The sequence below is a fragment of the Embiotoca jacksoni genome, unplaced genomic scaffold, assembly GCF_022577435.1.
Source record: "Embiotoca jacksoni isolate LCO1_2020_lvr unplaced genomic scaffold, fEmbJac1.0.p SCAF_46, whole genome shotgun sequence".
NCBI classification, from domain to species: Eukaryota; Metazoa; Chordata; class Actinopteri; family Embiotocidae; genus Embiotoca; species Embiotoca jacksoni.
Genome location: NW_027185399.1, coordinates 42,401 through 62,646, shown reverse-complemented (window position 1 = coordinate 62,646; position 20,246 = coordinate 42,401). Strand labels below are relative to the sequence as shown.

General features: G+C 41.5%; 1 protein-coding gene across 9 annotated transcripts in view; it reads right to left on the bottom strand.

Moving 5' to 3' along the window:
- Positions 1–18,466, bottom strand: part of ptprt (protein tyrosine phosphatase receptor type T) — a 258,730-nt gene extending 240,264 nt beyond the window's left edge. For all 9 annotated transcript variants that reach the window (XM_069169709.1, XM_069169711.1, XM_069169713.1 and 6 more), the window contains exon 1: positions 18,341–18,466. In XM_069169709.1, coding sequence (XP_069025810.1) covers positions 18,341–18,362 — 22 coding nt within the window. In that variant the 5' untranslated portion in view covers positions 18,363–18,466. The remainder of the gene's footprint in view (positions 1–18,340) is intronic.
- Positions 18,467–20,246: the final 1,780 nt, after the last annotated feature.

Here is a 20,246-nt window from a genome sequence, read left to right as displayed (position 1 = left end):
CTAGATTTAAATCAGGTATGTTTTTTGTTTTGTTATAGGTGGGCTCTCTCTTTTGATTCAGGTTTGGGTATCGATAAAGAAAGGGTTTAAGGCAGAAAAGAAAAAGAAAAGAAACAAGAGAAGAAAAAAAAAGAAGGAAATACGACATTTTTGAAAAGTACTGGGAAATGAAAAAAAGGACTAAAGAATAAACTTTGGGACTAAAAAAAAAGTTAACAATAAACTAAACTAAACGGGAACCATCTATTCTTGTTAAGATGTTGGTTGGATGGACCGCACCACCAACCAATCAGCTCCTGTGTAGAGAACATGTATCAGATTACATGTCCTGTTTGTGGTTTGTTTAAAGACTGCAAAAAAAAAAAACACCTCGATTTAACACCAATGACTCAGAAAAGATGGCGCCGATGACACTCGCCATTTTACTATTTTCATACGTTGGAAATTATAGCGGCCAGAAAATTAAGAGCCATTCGAGGTCATCTTTTCCAGTCATAAAAACTTCTACTTTTCGGTACAGCGAAATCAATATCAAGCAAACGTTCAAACCGAAGACTGCCAATGTCCATGAATTCAATTGCAAAGAAGAACAGTGGGAGGGAGGGAAGAATTGCACTCCGACAGCCTTTGCCTTCAATCAACGGCCGATTTAAATTCACCGAAGTACTTTTCATTCAACTCGCAGTCAGAACTCAATTTGGCCTTTTCATAAAAAGTTTCATAACACAGCTGAAGTTCAGTGATATTTCCTCTTTTTCTTTTTTCTTTTTTTTATGAAGATGACCCCGCGGGGCAGATGCATTGCTCAGCGCAGCGTGTACGAATCCGAGGTGTCTGTGTGTGTGTGTGTGTGTGTGTGTGTGTGTGTGTGTGTGTGTGTGTGTGTGTGTGTGTGTGTGTGTGTGACGAATGTAATTATGTGATCTTTCTCTTGCGTCTCCGGAGTACCTCAAAGATAATTACCAGAGGATAATGCTGTGCGTGGGGGGGGGGGGAACGGTAAACTTCAACTAGAAGAAAGGCATAGAGTTTTCTGTGCTTGTCGAATAACTTCGGAAATATATATATTTCTGAGGTCATTCCGCAAGCACTCATCATCGTGTTTGAATGTACAAATATGTTTTTTCATAATTCAAGCCTCTGTGAGTGTCGGTGTGTTTACTCGGTGAATGATGACTCTGCGGCGGTGTTAAGTGAACGTGAAAAATGGTAATAAAGTTTAATATTGTTCCCTGCAACACAGATTCATGACACACGGAATTAAACATTGATTTATAGACACGCACACACACGCACACACACACTAATATTTCAGGGCACGCATACGCAAACACTGAAGCAGAAATAGCATAAATAAAAATGTCAAAGAAGCATACCTTGTCCTGCGTATTAGCAGACCTGCACACACAAGTTGGCATGTGCATTAATGACACACACCTCAGCCCTCCTCCCCCCCCCCCCACCACCGCCGGCGCCACCCCGAGAGCTATTTGGTTTCCATATATCACTGGGTTTACGATTGCTCTCCACTATTCCCTGATCTCCTCCCGGTAAGCGCCCAACCTGCGGGTAATTGGCTTTTTTAATGACTTCTGCATTTCCACACATTTCCACTATCTTGGTTATTTGCCTTCTCAAGCCTCATTTGAGGAGTCACGCTGAGCGAGAGGGTGGTGGGTTGAGGTGGGGTGTGGGGTTGGCAGGTAAGAAAGTAGACAAAATAAAAAAAGAAAGAGAGAAAGATTAAGGTAGGATTTTTGACATCCATGTATTCTCTTGGAAATTTCACATATGAAGTTACAAAATGGAAGAAAAGGTAAGACAATATTTCATTTTCCTTTTAGTGGAAAATACAGAAAGCAAATGCATTTGTAGAGTAAACGATGATTTCAATTTCCAGGTGACGGTTGAAGGAAATGCTGGCTGGGTGGTGACCGTCGGCCGGGACCTTCAGAGAGGTTCCAGAAAAGCAAGATGGCGACGGCCAAAATCCGAAACCCGAGGCTTCTCGACTGCAGTTCGCAAACTCGTGCCGCTGGTTGCTGCTCGGTTTCCGCAATAAAATCAAAGTGAAAACCGAAACCGTGAGCATTGGGTGGGCGGAGCCAGACCACCATCTAAGTGCCAACAGGGCGTTATCCGTTTCAACATGCATTTACTATACATGTACGTCCCGATGTGCACTAACCTACAGCATTTAAAGGAAGAACGGATGCACACGGCTTTGGGCCACTGATTTACATGTATGAGCAGCATACCAAAAAAAAAAAAAAAAAGTCTGTTTCAAAATTCCGTTTCATATAAATGGAGGGAGAAAGACGTGACAGAGAGAAAGATTGAAAGAGAGCGTGAGAGATTCCCCCACACAGGAAGCAGAAACGCGCTTTGAAGTAACTTCGCTGCAGGTGTGTGTCGGCCGGTGTGTGAACGCACACACGGGCTGGACTTTCTCACTGGAGACAGGAGCTTTGGTTCATTCCTGGCCGATTGCAAGTGAGCCCTCAAAGACTGAACTTGTATACCTGAGCCTCACTAACCGTCATCGACCATCGTCGTCCGTATAAGTTAAATGTTAAAGTTGCGTAACTTCGAGCAAAGGGTTGCATCAACATCATTTCACGTGAACTACGAGGGAAAACGTAGAGTTATGAAGGAAGGTATTGGTTTATCATAACTGTGAATCAAATAATTAAATAAATATAACCTGGAAACTGGCAGGGACCTTTCTGTCTTCGGATTGGTCATTGTAGAGAACTGATTACTGTAATATCCATTGCAAGACCGTTACTACAGGAAGACCTAAACTCGTATTCGTGCCTCGCCGCACCTATTATGGTCTGGTCCATCTCTGTGTTTAAAACCTGTCGTGAAAATGTCATGTTACGCCATCCGAGTCGACACCCAGGTCACGACAGACTTAAGGAACCGCCGCTTTTTCATTCCCGCCGGGTTTACTGCCTGTACAGATTGCTTTGCGCACGTCTATAAAAAAAAATAATAAAATAATGCGTTACCACGTATGTGCCAGGCGGTTCCACGCGCAATAAAATGTTACTTTTACGGTTGCCTACTTATATTCGCTTACGCTCAGGTCCAAATGCCCTTCAGCAAGCCTTCCTTTGTGTCGATATTTACCGATAAATAAGATTCCGTTCGCTGTGTTTAATGCAATTTTTACCGAGCATTATTTATCACACGAGGGGAATTTTTTTGTTTTGCTTCGTGCTAAATTAATAAAGGGTTGAATTTACAAGGTTGAATCATCTCAATGTATCTCCTTACAGAGCAGAGGTTCATCACGAATGGAACAATCTGTGGGTTTTGAAACATTGACAGGAATATCCTTCACCGGTTGCAGCGCATTATAGAATTCAGCCTTTGGCAAGTACTTCTTTATAGTATGTATTTTCATTAACAAAGCTCCGAAAGTTAACAATGAAATAAGAAAGAAAAGTTTGGAACTCCCCTGTATACACAGACATTGTTTTTGTATAGGCCACGCCCTCTTTCCTTTACTGATATATAGTGAATAAAGTGTTGTTGAGAGAAAAAGAAAATGCTTTTTGGATCTATGTCAACAGTTTTTTTTTTTTTGGTTGAAACTCCCGTAAACAGTTGGCTATTTTTTCTCACAAACTAGTCACTGTGAAACTGAAAACTTGTTCTTCAAAAGAAAAAAAAAAGGTTTTCACAAATGCAGCTGAAGTGTGTATGTAAAATTGACTTTTACATCTGCAGTAGCTACCGACAGATAAACACCAACAGCCTTTTTACAGTGCATCCGGAAAGTATTCACAGCACTTCACTTTTTCCACATTTTGTTATATTACTGCCTTATTCCAAAATGGATTAAATTCATTTTTCCCCTCAAAATTCTACACACAATATCCCATAATGACAATGTGAAATACATTTTTTTTAAATGTTTGCAAATCTATTAAAAATCAAAAACGAAAAAAATCACATGTACATAAGTATTCACAGCCTTTGACATGACACTCAAAATTTAGCTCAGGTGCATCCTGTTTCCACTGATCATCCTTGAGATGTTTCTACAACTTGATTGGAGTCCACCGGTAGTAAATTCAGTTGATTGGACATGATTTGGAAAGGCACACACCGTCTATATAAGGTCCCACAGTTGACAGTGCATGTCAGAGCACAAACCAAGACATGAAGTCCAAAGAATTGTCTGTAGACCTCCGAGACAGGATTGTATGGAGGCACAGATCTGGGGAAGGGTACAGAAAAATGTCTGCAGCATTGAAGGTCCCAATGAGCACAGTGGCCTCCATCATCCGTAAATGGAAGAAGTTTGGAACCACCAGGACTCTTCCTAGAGTCGGCCGCCCGGCCAAACTGAGCGATCGGGGGAGAAGGGCCTTAGTCAGGGAGGTGACTAAGAACCCGATGGTCACTCTGACAGAGCTCCAACGTTGCTCTGTGAAGAGAGGAGAACCTTCCAGAAGGACAACCATCTCTGCAGCACTCCACCAAGCAGGTCTGTATGGTAGAGTGGCCAGACGGAAGACACTCCTCAGTAAAAGGCTCATGACAGCCCACCTGGAGTTTACCAAAAGGCACCTGAAGGACTTTCAGACCATGAGAAACTAAATTCTCTGGTCTGGTGAAACAAAGATTGAACTCTTTGGCCTGAATGCCAAGCGTCATGTTTGGAGGAAACCAGGCACCGCTCATCACCTGGCCAATACCATCTCTACGGTGAAGCATGGTGGTGGCAGCATCATGCTGTGGGGATGTTTTTCAGCGGCAGGAACTGGGAGACTAGTCAGGATGGAGGGAAAGATGAATGCAGCAATGTACAAAGACATCCTTGATGAAAACCTTCTCCAGAGCGCTCTGGACCTCAGACTGGGGCGAAGGTTCATCTTCCAACAGGACAACGACCCGAAGCACACAGCCAAGATAACAAAGGAGTGGCTTCGGGACAACTCTGTGAATGTCTTTGAGAGGCCCAGCCAGAGCCCAGACTTGAACCCGATTGAACATCTCTGGAGAGATCTGAAAATGGCTGTGCACCGATGCTCACCCTCCAACCTGATAGAGCTTGAGAGGTCCTGCAAAGAAGAACGGGAGAAACTGCCCAAGAATAGGAGCTAAGCTTATAGCATCATACTCAAAAAGACTTGAGGCTGTAATTTCTGCCAAAGGTGCTTCAACAAAGTAGAGCAAAGGCTGTGAATACTTATGTACGTGTTATATTTTCGTTCTTTATTTTTAATAGATTTGCAAAAAATTTAAACAAACTATTTTCACTTTGTCATTATGGGATATTGCATGTAGAATTTTGAGGGAAAAAAAAATGAATTTAATCCATTTTGGAATAAGGCTGTAACATAACAAAATGTGAAAAAAGTGAAGCGCTGTGAATAGTTTCCGGATGCACAGTATGCCAAATAAACCTGGGAGTGCAGGAGGCACAAATTCACTTGGAGCCTGTTACGCGGGTCAAACGTCAAATTATTGTTCATTTGAACTGCACTTGTGCTGTGATTTATTCATTATTACATCAACAGCCAACGCTGAGGTTGTGACACCATTATCTGGCAAACGCTGACTACTAAAACATTGGTTCGCAGAATTTCCACAATAAAAATATTGACCCGAATATATATATATATATATATATATTTTTTTTTTTATCATCTCGAACCAATTTAATTTTGAGTGGAGACCCTATTTCATTCATTTAAAATGTTCGTCAGAAAATCATAATTGGGACCAATTTTTTTGTTGTTTGATTGTTTATTTATTTTTTTTATTTTTTTAAAAGGGCAGATTTTCTTTTGACGACTTAAAAAAAAACAAAGTGAAAATTTGGGCCACCTGCTGCTCCAGAATCGGGGATGCATATATAACAAGGTTAGGTTATTATATTCAAAGTGAGATAAGATGTCTCCCGTTCACGTACATTACATGCGTCCTGTCAGGTCCACACCTATTTACACATAAGAGCTTATTTTCTCTTCAGTCATTAAGGAGAAAATTACTCAAAGGGAATTTTTGTGGCTATTTTTATACCCTCCATCTGGGACACACACACACACACACACACACACACACACACACACACACGCGCGCTTTCGACTGGCAGCACCTGGCTGTAGGGTCTATAATCTAACCCCTAACTACAAATGAAACACGTCGGGGTTCTCAGATTGGATGGAGCTGTCAGAGATGGAAAAATGAAAGCGAGGCTTGTCGATGATGTCATAGCGCGCCGTCTCTTTCCTCGTGGTTATCAGCCTCTTTTTTTTTTTTCTTCCACATTTGTCTGTCATTTTCAGACATTATTGCCCTTTTTTCTCTCAGTGTTCGTCCCATTCAGTCTGCCTCGCTCTCCCTTTTTTTCCTCACACACACACACACACACACACACACACACACACACACACACACACACACACACACTCCCCCATATAAACAAAGAGTTATCACTGGCCTACAGGGACCCATTACTTCTGTGATCCAAGGCTTTTATATGGTGGCTTGGTCTTAAAAACGGGCATTTATTGCTCTACCCCACCCCCCCACCCCCCCGATAAATCGTGGACTGTTTGTGTGTGTGTGTGTGTGTGTGTGTGTGTGTGTGTGTGTGTGTGTGTGTGTGTGTGTGTGTTTTCTCAATCTTCTGTTTGTTTGGTTCTCTTTGGGAAAACTAGACCACACATAAAAGTCGCTGCATGCATGTGCATTCTTTGTGAAATGTGTGGGAGACAGTTTATTGAGTATAAAGTAAGAAAAGGCCAGATTTCATAATTAATCCAATAAACAAACATTTCTACAGAGTGATAAAAGCAGCTAAAATGAAGTGCCCAAACCAGTGGTATTGAAATAAATCGAACACACACAGACAGAAGATCTATTAAAAATAATTATGTATAATGGTTTGTTTAGAGTTTATTTTTCCACTCAAACAGGCAGCATGAGGAAAATATCCCTCACCCATCCACAGAGTGGTTTTAGTATTTGTTGGGAGTTCAGCCTGTTGAAATGGTGGTTATCAATTGAACAGATAATGGACTAGAGGCAAAGTAACGTAATGGGAAAGGACATGCCCACACATTCTCTCACAAAATACAAAGTCAATATATTTTTTTTCACAAGTCATTGTGGTCTCATTTGCTAAATTCACTCGTTCTGATTAGAATTTTAGTGATTGTTCTGAAAATAAGTCCATCATTAAAGAAATAATAGGCCTCATAGAAAGCCATGTTGTGCCTGGTTTGATTGACATGCCTGAAATGCAGTCAGGTTTCTGGTATAGGTGGGTGGGGCATAGTGTCCTTAGGTTCCTCAGTCAGACCAAGGAACAAAAAACATTATACTCTCACCCTATTTACACCTATCTTTGTCGGGCCCAGATAATGTATGCCATCAAAACAGTCTGTATATAAAACCTCAGATATAATAACTCTCAAACAGAAGCACTGTATCCAACATGACACATGAGTGTTGCATTTTATGCTGCAGAAGCAGTTCCAGAAGTTTCTACGGACATTTTTAACACTTTTACTTGTTTTTTTTACTGTGAGACTGAGTTCCTGTTTACGTGCCCTTCAGCTGCGATGCAGGCGACCGCATGAGCGCCAGCTCTCTAAAGCGAAGGGGGTCAAAGACGGAGCCGTGCTGACCGGCAGAGAAACAGCGAAGGGAAAGAACAAAAGATCTATCGCCCGGGTCTCCAGACAGAAAGACTGAAAACTGAAGGAAACAATGTAAACCGAATACAAATGTGGACATCTATCCACCATTGATTTCCTTTTACTTTTTTTCCTCCCATCTCAGCCCCTCTTCAGCTCCTTTGCTTTTCCAATTTCTGATTCGTTTCCGTCTAAAACGTCTCTTAAAATCAGGATTTATATCATTAACTGCTGTGTGATGATTTCATTTGTCTTTTTTTTTTTTCCCCCAGACGTGAGAGTTTTCAGTTCAGCCAACTCTTCGTTTACTTCCCCCTCCCTCCCCCCCCCCCCCCCCCCCACACCACACACCTTGGCTCTGTTCTCCCTCTTCCATCGCTCACTCACCCCCCCCCCCTCCTCCACTCATCCCGTTTTCTCTTATCTCCTGGCGTCATTTCTGCGTCTGTCACTGACAGCTCTATCTGCTCCAGTCGAGAGCTACAAAGGCATTTTTTTTCTTTACCAGTAAGGTAATCCATCTATCTTCATCTGGCACTCTCTCTGTGGATATATAACGCTGTTGTAATGGCTTCAAAGACACTGACGGCTCCGTACAGCTCTCCGAGCGACGTTTCCATGGGAGCCCGGAACCAAAATCACCCTTACTTACACTAAAAGAAAAGTGCTGTTTAAAATTTAATTCAGACTTTTACTTGTCTTTATTTAGCCGGGAAAAAGTTTGCTGAAGAATAGAGTTTTTAGAAAAAGGTATTTTGTTTGTTTCCTCTCAGTTATGAGATGATATTTTACTCTGAAGTCCAAACTCAGGAACTCTGCTTTGATTCTGTCCTTTTTTTGTGGCCAAGGTGGTTAAACATGATTTTTTTTTTTTTTGTACCAACTAACCTTTTAAAAGTTTTGGTATTGGTACTTCTACTTTCTGGACAATTTGCACACATTATTAACAACACTGAATCTTCCTGTGTTTGTCAGTTCTCGCGTCACTGCACTTGTGAAGCGTGTGGTTGGTTGACAGTTTTCATTATTTGTGACACTTTACGTGTGGTAAATTTCCTACCACGTATTAAAACACGTCTAAAACGTGCCATTATCATATGTAACATAATGGGGTTGTACAGACGTGGTCACGGGCCTGAAAGGTAGACTCTCATTTATATGTCAGTTTGATACATTTAATAGGCTTATTTTAGCCAAAACAAACTCTATTCTGGGGGGAAAAACATGAGCGACGTAGAGTTGGGAGAGTTCAGAGTCTCATTTGACACTTTAGCTGGTAGAAAAAGTAATCTTTAAAAAAAAAACTAAAAAAAACGACTTTACCTCAGTTAACATAAGCACAAAAAATGAAGGTACGTCCACAGCATCTGTCTTTTGTTCCCTGTCAATGTGCTATTACGGCTTCGGCATCATCTGTCATTTCTCCAACGCTAACCTCTGCTTCCTGTCCGCCCACAAATCACAAATGCAATCAAGTTGGCTCCGTCGAGGGCCCTCGAATCACCACGGGCGACCAAAAAAAGCGGACGGGATATTTAACCTCTGTAACCATCAGTAGCCACTTGACAAACACACACACACACACACAAACACTCACACACACGGACACCATTTTTTTTGCTGCCCGACTGTTACACTATAATTTAAAAGGCGATTACCGACGGCGGTTTAAACGCGGCACGGTAGCGCACGTGCATTAAAATATGGGACAACTGTACGGGGCGAAGCGGGTCGCTGATTAGTACCGATTTGTTTTCAGCCTCTCGAAGGAAAAATAAAGAGGCAGCGCTGACGAGCAGTCGCACGCACTCGGAGGAAAAATACACAGGGATACGTGGAAAATGTCAAAATGCAACTGGAGATGTTTACCGTAGTTCAAACATACTTTTCTGTCAAGTTGTCAAATCTTTTTTTTTTTAAAAAGAAAATAGAAAAAAAAAACAGCAGCAGGAAGATTGAGAGGCAAATTTAGGACAAAGACGCCTCGGGAGGAATGAGTGTCGGGGAGAACGGAGGTGCAATGGGAGGAAGAGTAGAAGAGGAAGAAGAAGCCAAGAAAGCTGCATGGAATTTACTGCCGATGCAGCAAAAAGAGAATTTCATTTTGGGCTGTCAGAGACGGATGGAAAAAAAAAACAAAAAAACGTCTCAATAAAAGATGGCCGATTCCAGATTCATACAGAAAGAGGAAACGTGATAACAGAGGAGGTAAAAGACTCGTCAGTTTGCTGACATCCCGATCGGTGTGAGCGTGGAGCGTTATTCCCCCGTTAGCTCGCTAAATTGTTAGCCTCCGTGGCTTCTAGACGCCGTCTGCGTTGACGTCGCCTAGCAACTGTGTTTTTACAACTTAGCCACTTCGAACGCCGAGCAAACGGTGCACACGACTTTCCGCGTTGCAACCACGAGCTCACGAGTTCGATTTGAAACGCAGCAACTTTAAAACTTAACATTAAACATCAAGCATTTCTGTAGATGAGCTTTTTTTTTTTTTTTTGCTGTCGATCTTATTCCTCCAAAAAAAGAGTGGCGCATATAAATTTCAGTCTGTTCCTGTTGCGCGGGAACAGGCCCCGGCACCACAGCAATAAATCCATGAGCTGAGCAATAAGCTTTCTTAGGACTTTTAATTTCTCCTGATACATTTACGACCAAATCTAAACTATAATATATAAGAAAACGTGTATTTGGTCTTTGACTTCTGTTTTATTTTTGGCGAGTGATTTTTTAATTTTTCTTCTCCCACCTTAACGTTGTCATTATGTGAGAAACCCGTGCAAACATACATCTCTACTGTATTTCTTGTTGCAGCGCTGCGTGAAGCTAACAACCCGTTCACAGCTTGGAGTAGTTATCTCTTCACACTCCTAAATTGTAAACCTGTCAGTGAAAAGCTTTTCATCCTTATCTGTTATCTCTAATACAGTGTTTTTCTTCTCCTATAATTACACTCTATATTATCGCCTGCTCTTTTTTCAAAACATTATTTTCCTCATCTTATCCGTGTCCGTCTGTATCGCAGCTGCAGCAACAGCCCCAATTTCCCTTCAGGGATCATTAAATCTTCATCCACTCCGTCTGATTCACAGGAGAGTCTCCACGGAGACGTCTGTCATCATTCGGACCATAAACCAACATGTTTCTGTCCTTATCTGTCTTCAAAAAACACAACAACTACAATTCTGATATATATATATATATATATATATATATTAATTTTTTTATGAATACTTCTTCATCTTCCAGAGCAAAACATGAAACATTCACAACCGAAACAATATCGGCCAAATAAATATGTGATGCACGACCCGGAAGGAAGACCAACCAAAAAAAAAAAAAAAAAAAAAAAAAAAAAAGAAATTCGGACACACATCTGTGAACGGAATCTGAGGTTGATGGGAAACCGAAGCAGAAGCTCAGAGAAGAAATGAGAGCCGAAGGATATCTGTTTCTGTTTGAGTACTCGTCCTCCGCGGCAGAATTAAGGCGGTCGGTTTCCCCAGCTGAGCCCTTCGCTACCCTCCGTCTCTCTTTGCTTTTGTGTCTGCGGCAGTGCGAAGCATTTCAAATCGAGTTGGCTCCCGTGTTGCGGCGGGAACATCCCGAATTGAAAGTATAAGAGGGTTTTCAGGTGACCTGCTGGGAGTCATTTACTCTCTGGCATGCAAGAATAGCACAAATCTTTATGTAAAGGAATGATGTGATTATTTCCTGTGCTTGTTTTAAAATCTCATTTCTAATGTTTATTTTTTTTAGTGTTGGACCTGACTCGGTCTGAACGGAAATCTGACAATACTAAGTCCCGCCCACCACATGTCTGTCAATCAAACAGACACGCCACCCCATAAACACTGCTTTTTGAGGCCTATTTTTGACTTAATTATGAGATTATTTTCAGATGGACCACCAGACGAGTAAGAAGAAGGAGCGACTTTAGCTAAAAACACCATAATAACTTAATATAATAACGAAATATTCATTGACCTTGTGTTTCACGTGAGAAGGTGAAGCCGGAGGCTCTCTGGAGCCAAACTCTAGTGGCACTCGGTGGTATTGCAATTCGACGGCATCCTCTCAAACACCACAACAAACTTTTAAGACTTACTTTTAAGATATTGTCCTCTTATTGTCTGTCTCCAAAAATTACCTTCTGAACAGACGGGCCGGTGACAAAAAAAAGAAAGACAGAGTCGTACGAGTCATTTAGGAAAAGTCTTTGTGTCGGTGTGCGAGTTCGTCTCCGTCATCGTTTCCTTTTTTGGGGGTTTCTTTCAGCTTCCGTCTCCTTCGTACATCTTTCTAGATGCCTGTTTCTGCCCGTGTAAACCTCTTTTGTGTCCTTGATTTTTTTCCATTTGCATGGTTCTGTGAAGTCTCGCTTTGTATTCTACCGCGAGTTGAGGCGTTTTCTCCTGCATCCTGTCAATCGCTATCTCACTTTCATTCCGTCCGTTCTCCAAAAGACACTGCATATTTGTCTTTGTCTGTCATTTGTCTCGTTTCCTTCCTCTAATTGTGTTTCTTTTCTTTTCTTTTTTTGTCATACGTCTTTTTTTTTTTTTTTACCTTTTTCCATTTGTAATTCCCATTTCTTCTCCATGCGGTCTTTATGAATGAAATATTAGCATCTGGGAATCTTTGTGCATTATTTTTTTACTTAACAGCGTATTAATGTGCCTTTACAGACGCACACCAACACACACGCACGTCAATTCAAACACACTCTTCTTTGATTAGGTTTTCACACTCTGATGGTGGAGATGGTTTTCATTTTTTTTTCTTCTTTTTTTACTTATTAATACATTGCTCTCCATCATCCTCTAAATTCTCTCTCCCTCTTGACGTTTTTCTTTCCTTTTTTTTCAGTCTCTTTAACTTCACTCTTCCTCACGTTAGCTCGCCCCTTCGCTCTCTCTCCCTCTGATCATTTCTCGTGTTTCAGATCGCGGCCGTGTTGATAGGAGCTGAAAACGTCGACTGGCTTTGATGTTTGATGTTTGCTGCTTGTGTGAGTTTGTCTCGCTCAGCCTGGGGTTTGAAGGTAATAAGAGGTGTGAGATATGAGTTTGTTTCTGTGTGTGTGTGTGTGTGTGTGTGTGTGTGTGTGTGCGTGCGTGCGTGCGTGCGTGCGTGCGTGTGCGTGTTGCGTGGCCAAAGCAGTGAGTGTGGAAAAACGCCTCCCCAAAAAAAGCATCTTCTTTTTGGCGATTTGTAGGTTTGTGAAAGTTTGAGAATGAAATAAACTTGCTGCGGTGCCTTTTTTTTTTATTATTATTATTATTATTATTATTATCATTATTAGCTGGGATTTATTTTTGGAAAATGCTAGCCAGACCTCAACTAAGGCTACTGGAGGTGAGCATTAGTGAGTGTTTATCAATCAAGCTTTGCGGCTGAATGGAGCAATAAGTAAAATCCATTAAACATCTCCAATGCAGCATTTATGGTAAACACAAATAACAGATTTCATTTCAACCATTTTCATTTCTGTACTCTTCACAGGAAACAAATGAAGTGTAATTATGCACACACAAAAAAACAAAAAAAAAACCCGAATAACTAGCCTTCTGCTGAGTGTGCATCTTACTTAATGCAGTACATACAGTCTGATTTTACTTAAACCTCGCCATTTATGGCTCATAAATGTATGTTTCATTTAGGAATAATTTTATGTTATGTCCAAAAATGCAGAATTCGATCTATGCAAATTCCCCATTGGGACAATAAAGGATGTTGTATGGTATCGTTTATATGTGAAATAAGATGCACACCTATATACATATTTATGTGTGTGTGTGTGTGTGTGTGTGTGTGTGTGTGTGTTGTGGGGCCGGGTCATCACATATTTTATGTCAGTTTGATTGATGTGTTTTCTGTCACAGTGCTTTACATAAAATCAGGTTCCAACATGTGACCTATGAACTCCGAGGTCTGCGAGACACACATGCAGGTGATCACAGATAGAGTGAGCCCTTCCACTCCCATCACATCTATAAGAAGTAGAGGGGGCGGGGGGGTTATATCATCACCGTGTCAATACAGAGATGATGAAATACCCAAGTCAAAGCGCAGATTCCACTCCAATCACGCCGAAAACCCCGGCAGAATCTACGAGCTGTCAGGACGACGGACGAAATGAAACGACGTCTGAACGGAGGTGGAGGGCGAGAGAGAGAGAGCGAGAGAGCGACAGCACCAATCCAATCTTGTCAGATCTACAAGCTGTCAAGTGTGGGTTACGCTCTGTGACAAACCGTATCGAGCACATCGATATCACGGAGGTGAGGCGGAGGAAAGAGGATTATACGATAACTGTCGATAATGGAGGGCGAGGGGAGCGAATGGAGCCGCGCACGTTTCACGCACGCCGGCGGGAAAAACATTTATAGAACGTTAGAGAGCTTGAAGATTAACAAAAGGATGCGTCGGGAAAATGTTGAGGCGCGTGTAAAACCCTTCAAAAGACTTTCTTTTTCTTTCTTTTTTTACATTTAAACTCGTTTGTCACAGAAGGCTTTGATGTGTTTAATCTACTCGCCACAAAATGTAAATGATCTAATTTTAGAACCTCTTCTTTTTTTTTTTTGGTTTTAAACATTCGGTCACGCTGAAACAAAGCAGGCGGTTGGTTTGATTCTGACAGATTTCAATTTAGACGAAATTGTTGTTTCCACCTTGCAATTGTGAGTAAAGACCCCACACACACTTGATGGAGTTGTCTTGACAAATATTAGTACTTAGATTAGGGGGGAGGAGGAAGGGGAGGAGGGGGAGAGGCGGGGGGGGGGGTTGTCCATCCCGTTTTCATTGACGCAATATCTCAAGTAGGCCTAAAGGGAATTTGGTCAAACTTGGCAAAAACATTCACTTGATACCGAGGATGAACTGTTTCGAATTTGGGCGGGGGCAGAGGTCAAAGGTCAAGGTCACCATGACCCCAAATTGACACATCCACGTGAACATGATAGCTCTGGAACGGCTGGATGGAGTTTCTTCAAATTGTGGCACAATCGTTCACTCGGCCTCAAGGATGAACCGATTAGGGTTCGGTGGTCAAAGGTCAAAGTTCAAAGTCACTGCGACCTCACATCCCCATCATCCGTCCGTCCCGTTCTCGTGAACGCGATAGATCGACTCGAGGGAATTTGTTACATTTTGGCAGGAACATTTACTTCGTGCCAACGATGACCCAGTAAGGTTTCGGTGTTCAAATGTTCGCTTAAAGGCTCAGCAATGAACTGTTTAGATTGTGGAGGTCAAAGGTCAAGGTCACTGTGAGTTCAATATCGATATGGATTTGGAAAGACGTACGTGGCGAGTTCAACTTGAGCGGTTAGAAGAGGTAATTGTAGATATAAATTAAATACTGTTTTAATCCCCGTCAGTTTTATTTCTTCTAATGTCCCTTTTGTGTGTGTGTGTGTGTGTGTGTGTGTGTGTGTGTGTGTGTGTGTGTGTGTGTGTGTGTGTGTGTGTGTTTTTATGATTAAATATTCAACAACTTTTTAAACAGCTACAAACATGTGAGTGGCAGACTGGATTAGTTTTCGGTTGCATCAGTTCCTGCTTAAAAAAACAACAAAAAAAAAAAAAAACACCTCAGCTAGCGCAGCTTTGATCCAGCAGGCTGCTGATAAAATTCATATCAACATATTTTGGTAGCAAAGTGGTGCACATTCAAAAGACGTTAGATGGAATATTAGTCTTACACATGTAGTTTAAAGTGATGAAATCAGATTTTGCCTGCGTTCATTAGGACGATCCGAAAGAGAAATCTTTAAAGAGAGCTACGTTTCAGGATTACACTATTTAGTGTTTTAAGATTCTAGTACCGTACACAACGTGAAAAACTTCACTCAGCCGTGCTGTTTATCCGTTTCGTTCATGTTCTCAGTCCAACTATTGAACTGTAGTTTGCAACGGTTCAACAATGTCAACAATGTGTTGTGCAGAAATGAAAACAGCTGACTTGGGTTCCAACGTGAGATGCAATCAAACATAAACGCATTACGCACGGGTATAGAAGAAACCACCACAAACAAATGAGCAGAGAAACACAGTGCTGGCCTCACTGGGACACTTCTTCCATTAAACACACATTTTATGGTTGTTAAATATAAATAAGAAACCCACTAGAGTCTTTTCACTGTTATAGCTTTAAAGTGATACAGTATGGCACTAATAATTACACGGAGACCAACCAGCAGACGGTCTACGATAAGCACAAGCAGACCTAATGACGTAAAAATAAAAAATAAAAGACTAACGGCCAGAGTCAGACAAAGAGAATGACAGACAATTTGTTCTTGTCCTGGCTTATCAGATCCTCGGCTGTCAGGGCAGCGTGCGGGTTGATAAGTTGTCCATGATGAGGAGGGCTTATGGGCCGTGACGGCTATCGCCCCTGACAACCACCGCCCACAACGATAGATGAGACAGATAACTGACATGAGACATACATGCTGAGAGAGAGAGAGAGCGAGAGAGAGACTGGCGTGGCGGCGTTCATGCCCGTTCACTCGTATCTGAGCTTCAGATCTCCAGCGCGGTGAGCGGAGGGCTGACAGATCTCCCTCTTCACCGCCGCCGACAACGCCGGAGACGATGATGACGATGATGGGAGACGAAAGGAAAAAGGGGGGAGCGATGATGATGATGATGTATGGGGGCAATAATTGACGTGACTGAGGGATAATAGGTGATGGAGAGAAGTACGGGGAGTTCAACAGCAGAATATGAGAATGATGAAAAATTAAGAGAGGAAAAGGACTCAGGAGCAGAATTATAACGATGTACAACTCGGTGGTAAATCTCAGTACCTGGAGTATTAGCTTATATCAGCCAGCAGAGAGATAAACACAAACATACGTGTCTTCTGCCCTCCACACCTTGTACCCGGTTGCTGTATTCAAAGCTGTGTGTTCAGACTCTCAAGATGTTCCTTCGTGCTCGGTCTCAAAACCTATGTTGCGGGACGTTGGTCACATGGTATTTACATGTAGGTTTCACGATTTCAAAACGTGCAACTCTCAGACCAAGTCAGCCCAAAGCGTGGCTATCGCACGTTTTTGTTTTTTTTGCTGCAGTGGACGGGCGTGTCTATTTCACGCTTTGTCGTGGGTTGAAATAACAGCGCAGAGAGTGCGTCCTAAAGATCTGACTTGAGAATCCGATTCGCCTGCAGTCTGATCACAAATACTGGGTCCACATAGACTTAATGGGTGGCTGAAACGAGCTTCTTTTGAATGCCGACACTTTCATCTCTCCTTTTGACATCAGCAGCACGGCTTATATCTCTCACCTGGATTCTATTCATCTGAGGAAATTCTGCGATACCATTATTACTACTTAAAAAACACAAGCAAAAAAAAAAAAAAGTAAAAAACAAGTAAGACAGCAACTAATTTCCTTTAAACAGCAAACACATGCGTCTGGATGTGTTGAATATTAAAAATCGTGGCAGATGTATCTAGTTTGACAGAGAAGGGAGAGGGAGAGAGAGAGAGAGAGATAATGCCCCCGGTTGGGTTTTAAATAATTTGCATAGCTGTTCATTTTTTAATGCTGCTTTGGTTTCTGACAAACAGTCGTGTCAGTTGAATAAAAGTGAAGTGAGAAAAGGTGACTCAAAGATGCAGAGAGGGAAAAAAAAAAATGCCAGGGTGGGAGAGAGTGTGAATAAAAAAAAGAAAAAAAAAAAAAGCTTAGCGAGACGGTGGGCGAGATAGAGAGAGCAAAAGGGCAAGAGCTGCATGAGAGACTGAGACGGATAGACAGGCCATCTGATGGCCATTTGGCGTTTGACAAGTGGAGAGGGACCCAGCTGGGGTCACGTCACGATCTGTCTGCCGAGTCTGCCGGCTCAGATGGACGACAGGAGAGACGGAGACTCAAAGGAAAAAGAAAAGTTAACTAGCTTTTTATTCTCGCCGTTTAAACGAGTATTTAAAAAAACAAAACTTTCTTTTTATTGACCTGCTTTCGTAATGTGTAGTACTGTAGAATTGCTCCGTAACAATTGCTGGTGAATATGATTACCTGGTAAAGGTGGTGAACCGCTCCTGGTATAAAAAAAAAAAAAAAAATGCTTCTTATTGTTTTCTACTTTGTCACATGAAAGGGGATAGAAATAAAAATATCAGCAAATTCATCTCAAAGATAGGTGCAATTATCAACTCTTTTGCCCCTTAAAATGATTGAGCCTGCAAAAAAACACCCCGCACACATTTGTACAACCCCAAGACAACTCTAGAAATGTAAAAGAAATGTGATTTTGTGTATTTTTCCTGTATGAAAATACAAAAGAGAGGTCAATAAAAACAAGCTTTTGGCCTTTTTCATTTCGTCAGGAATTGCCAAATACCATTTGGATTATTTCTTACTGCTATATGATTGCTTTGATTCCAGTCATAAATGTTTCAAATAATACTAATTGGAAATACAAGCAGTAGCCTGACTTGAAGCTAAATCATCGGATTTGTTTTTTACCACACTGCTTAATTTTATCTAACTTATATCAGCAGACCGGAAAACGCTCAGTCCAACTTCATCGGATCGCTCGTGATACAAAAAACTGCAACTAGGCTTTAATTAAAAGATAATGAAGCTCATCAGCTCGCCTTTAAGAACACTGTACAGGAAGCTTAAAAGGAAAAAACACAAAGGCAGAGTCCTACCGGTGGGCAGGGCAGGGTCCATGGTGGGTTTTTCCCAGGAGTTGACTTGTTCCCACGTAAATCCATTGGTTCCCAAGGAAACGCTGTACCCGCAACTGCTGTAGGACTCCTCGAACGTACAGCCGCCTAAAACGGAAAGAACAAAAAACAAAGATGGATCAGTTTAATGACGATACAACGAGGTGGGGTTGAACTTCCGACTTCACAAGGAGTAAGATGTAGGCGATGATTTCAGCTGCAACACGTTGAGAAAAAAAAGCTGCCAGACTCTCGACAAAAAGGAAAAACAAAGAAGACAAACAATATGTCTTGAACAACGGATGTGGCTGCTCAGGTTAGAATCATCGGGATCTCAGTCCTGATTGATTCATTGACGGCGGCGGTTACCGATGTAGCAGCGAGAGGTTTTTTTTTAATGATTCAGCTCCACTCAAGTTCACTGAAAACGGCAACTCGCTCGACTGCAGGCGGCGGCAAATGAGCCCTGAGCGACTCCTCTGTCAGAGACGCAAGAGTAAGATCAAGTGGAGTATCTGTTTACCAAAGAAAAAAAAATGGTCTGAGAGAATTTACGGTGTCACATTGTTTTAAAAAAAAGAGAAAAAGACTTAAAAAGACAGTTGGCAAGAACTTTGACCAAAAATAGACCAAAGACAACAAATAAAATGTTGAAATTTAATTGTTTTATCATTGCTTTTAAAAATATAATTCGTATTTTGAATTTGGTGCCAAAATAAAAAAGTTAGGACAGGGGCATGGTTAACACTGTTTTGCATTACCTCCTGTTTTAACAACACTCTGTAAATGTTTGTAAACTGAAGAGTTTGACCCGGAGTTTTGAAAGTGAAATGTTGTCCCGTTCTTGCCTGATATGGGATTTCAGCCACTCAACAGTTCAGGGTCTCTTTTTTTTCCCCGTTTTGTGATGTTTTTTAAAAAAAACTTTAAATGAGTGACAGGTCTGGACTGCAGGACTCTTCTACTATGGAGCCATGCTGTTGAAATATGTGGAAAATGCAGTTTGGTATTGTTTTGCTAAAATAAGCCAAGGCCTTCCCTGAACGAAGTCGTTTTCTGGATGGCGGCAAATGTCACTCCAAAACCTGAAGATATCATTGAGCATTAATGGTGCCTTCCCAGCACGCTGTAATAATCTCTTTTATTTACCATATTTGTTATTAAAACTCTATAGTACAGTTCAAATTTTTTTTATTTTTTTTTTAAACAATTTCTCAAATCACATCAATAAGGTTTGAAATTATTTGTTTGAAAACTCCGCCTTTACGAGCTGCTTTGGTATTGTTAAATAGTTTAATACTAATTAAGTCATCAGCCTGAATTGAAAGAGCCGGCGCGAGACAGACACCGTCACAGTTTATGAGAGAAGTGAGGAGAGCAGCGGCGGGGAAAGAAAGTGGGAATGAAAGAAAGAAATCAGAGTGAGAGGCAGATGAAGAAGAAGCTCTGTGTGTCAACATGATTAAGTCACAGTGTCTCATCATTATTTCATGGCCCGGCTAAGACATATTTTCCACCGCATTAGCCTTCTCTGTTAGCCTCGAGCGCCGCGCACACACACACACACACACACACACACACACACACACACACACACACACACACACAAACACACAAACACACAAACTCACTTCCCTAATTAGACATATGCTTTGACACACAACCATTTTAATTTGTTTGGAAGTATTTGAAATGGGGGGGAACATTATTGCTTTATTCATGAAATCACATAATGGCGACTTTCTTTTTTTTTTTTTGGTCTGCCTCTTTGTTTCCGTCATCTTCTGAGTGCAGATGTCACTTTAGACTTCATCAAAATTAAAGAAAAACTTCTCGTGGTTCGACTTCAAGTGCAGAGCGTTTAGAGATTACAGCTTTGTGACTCGAA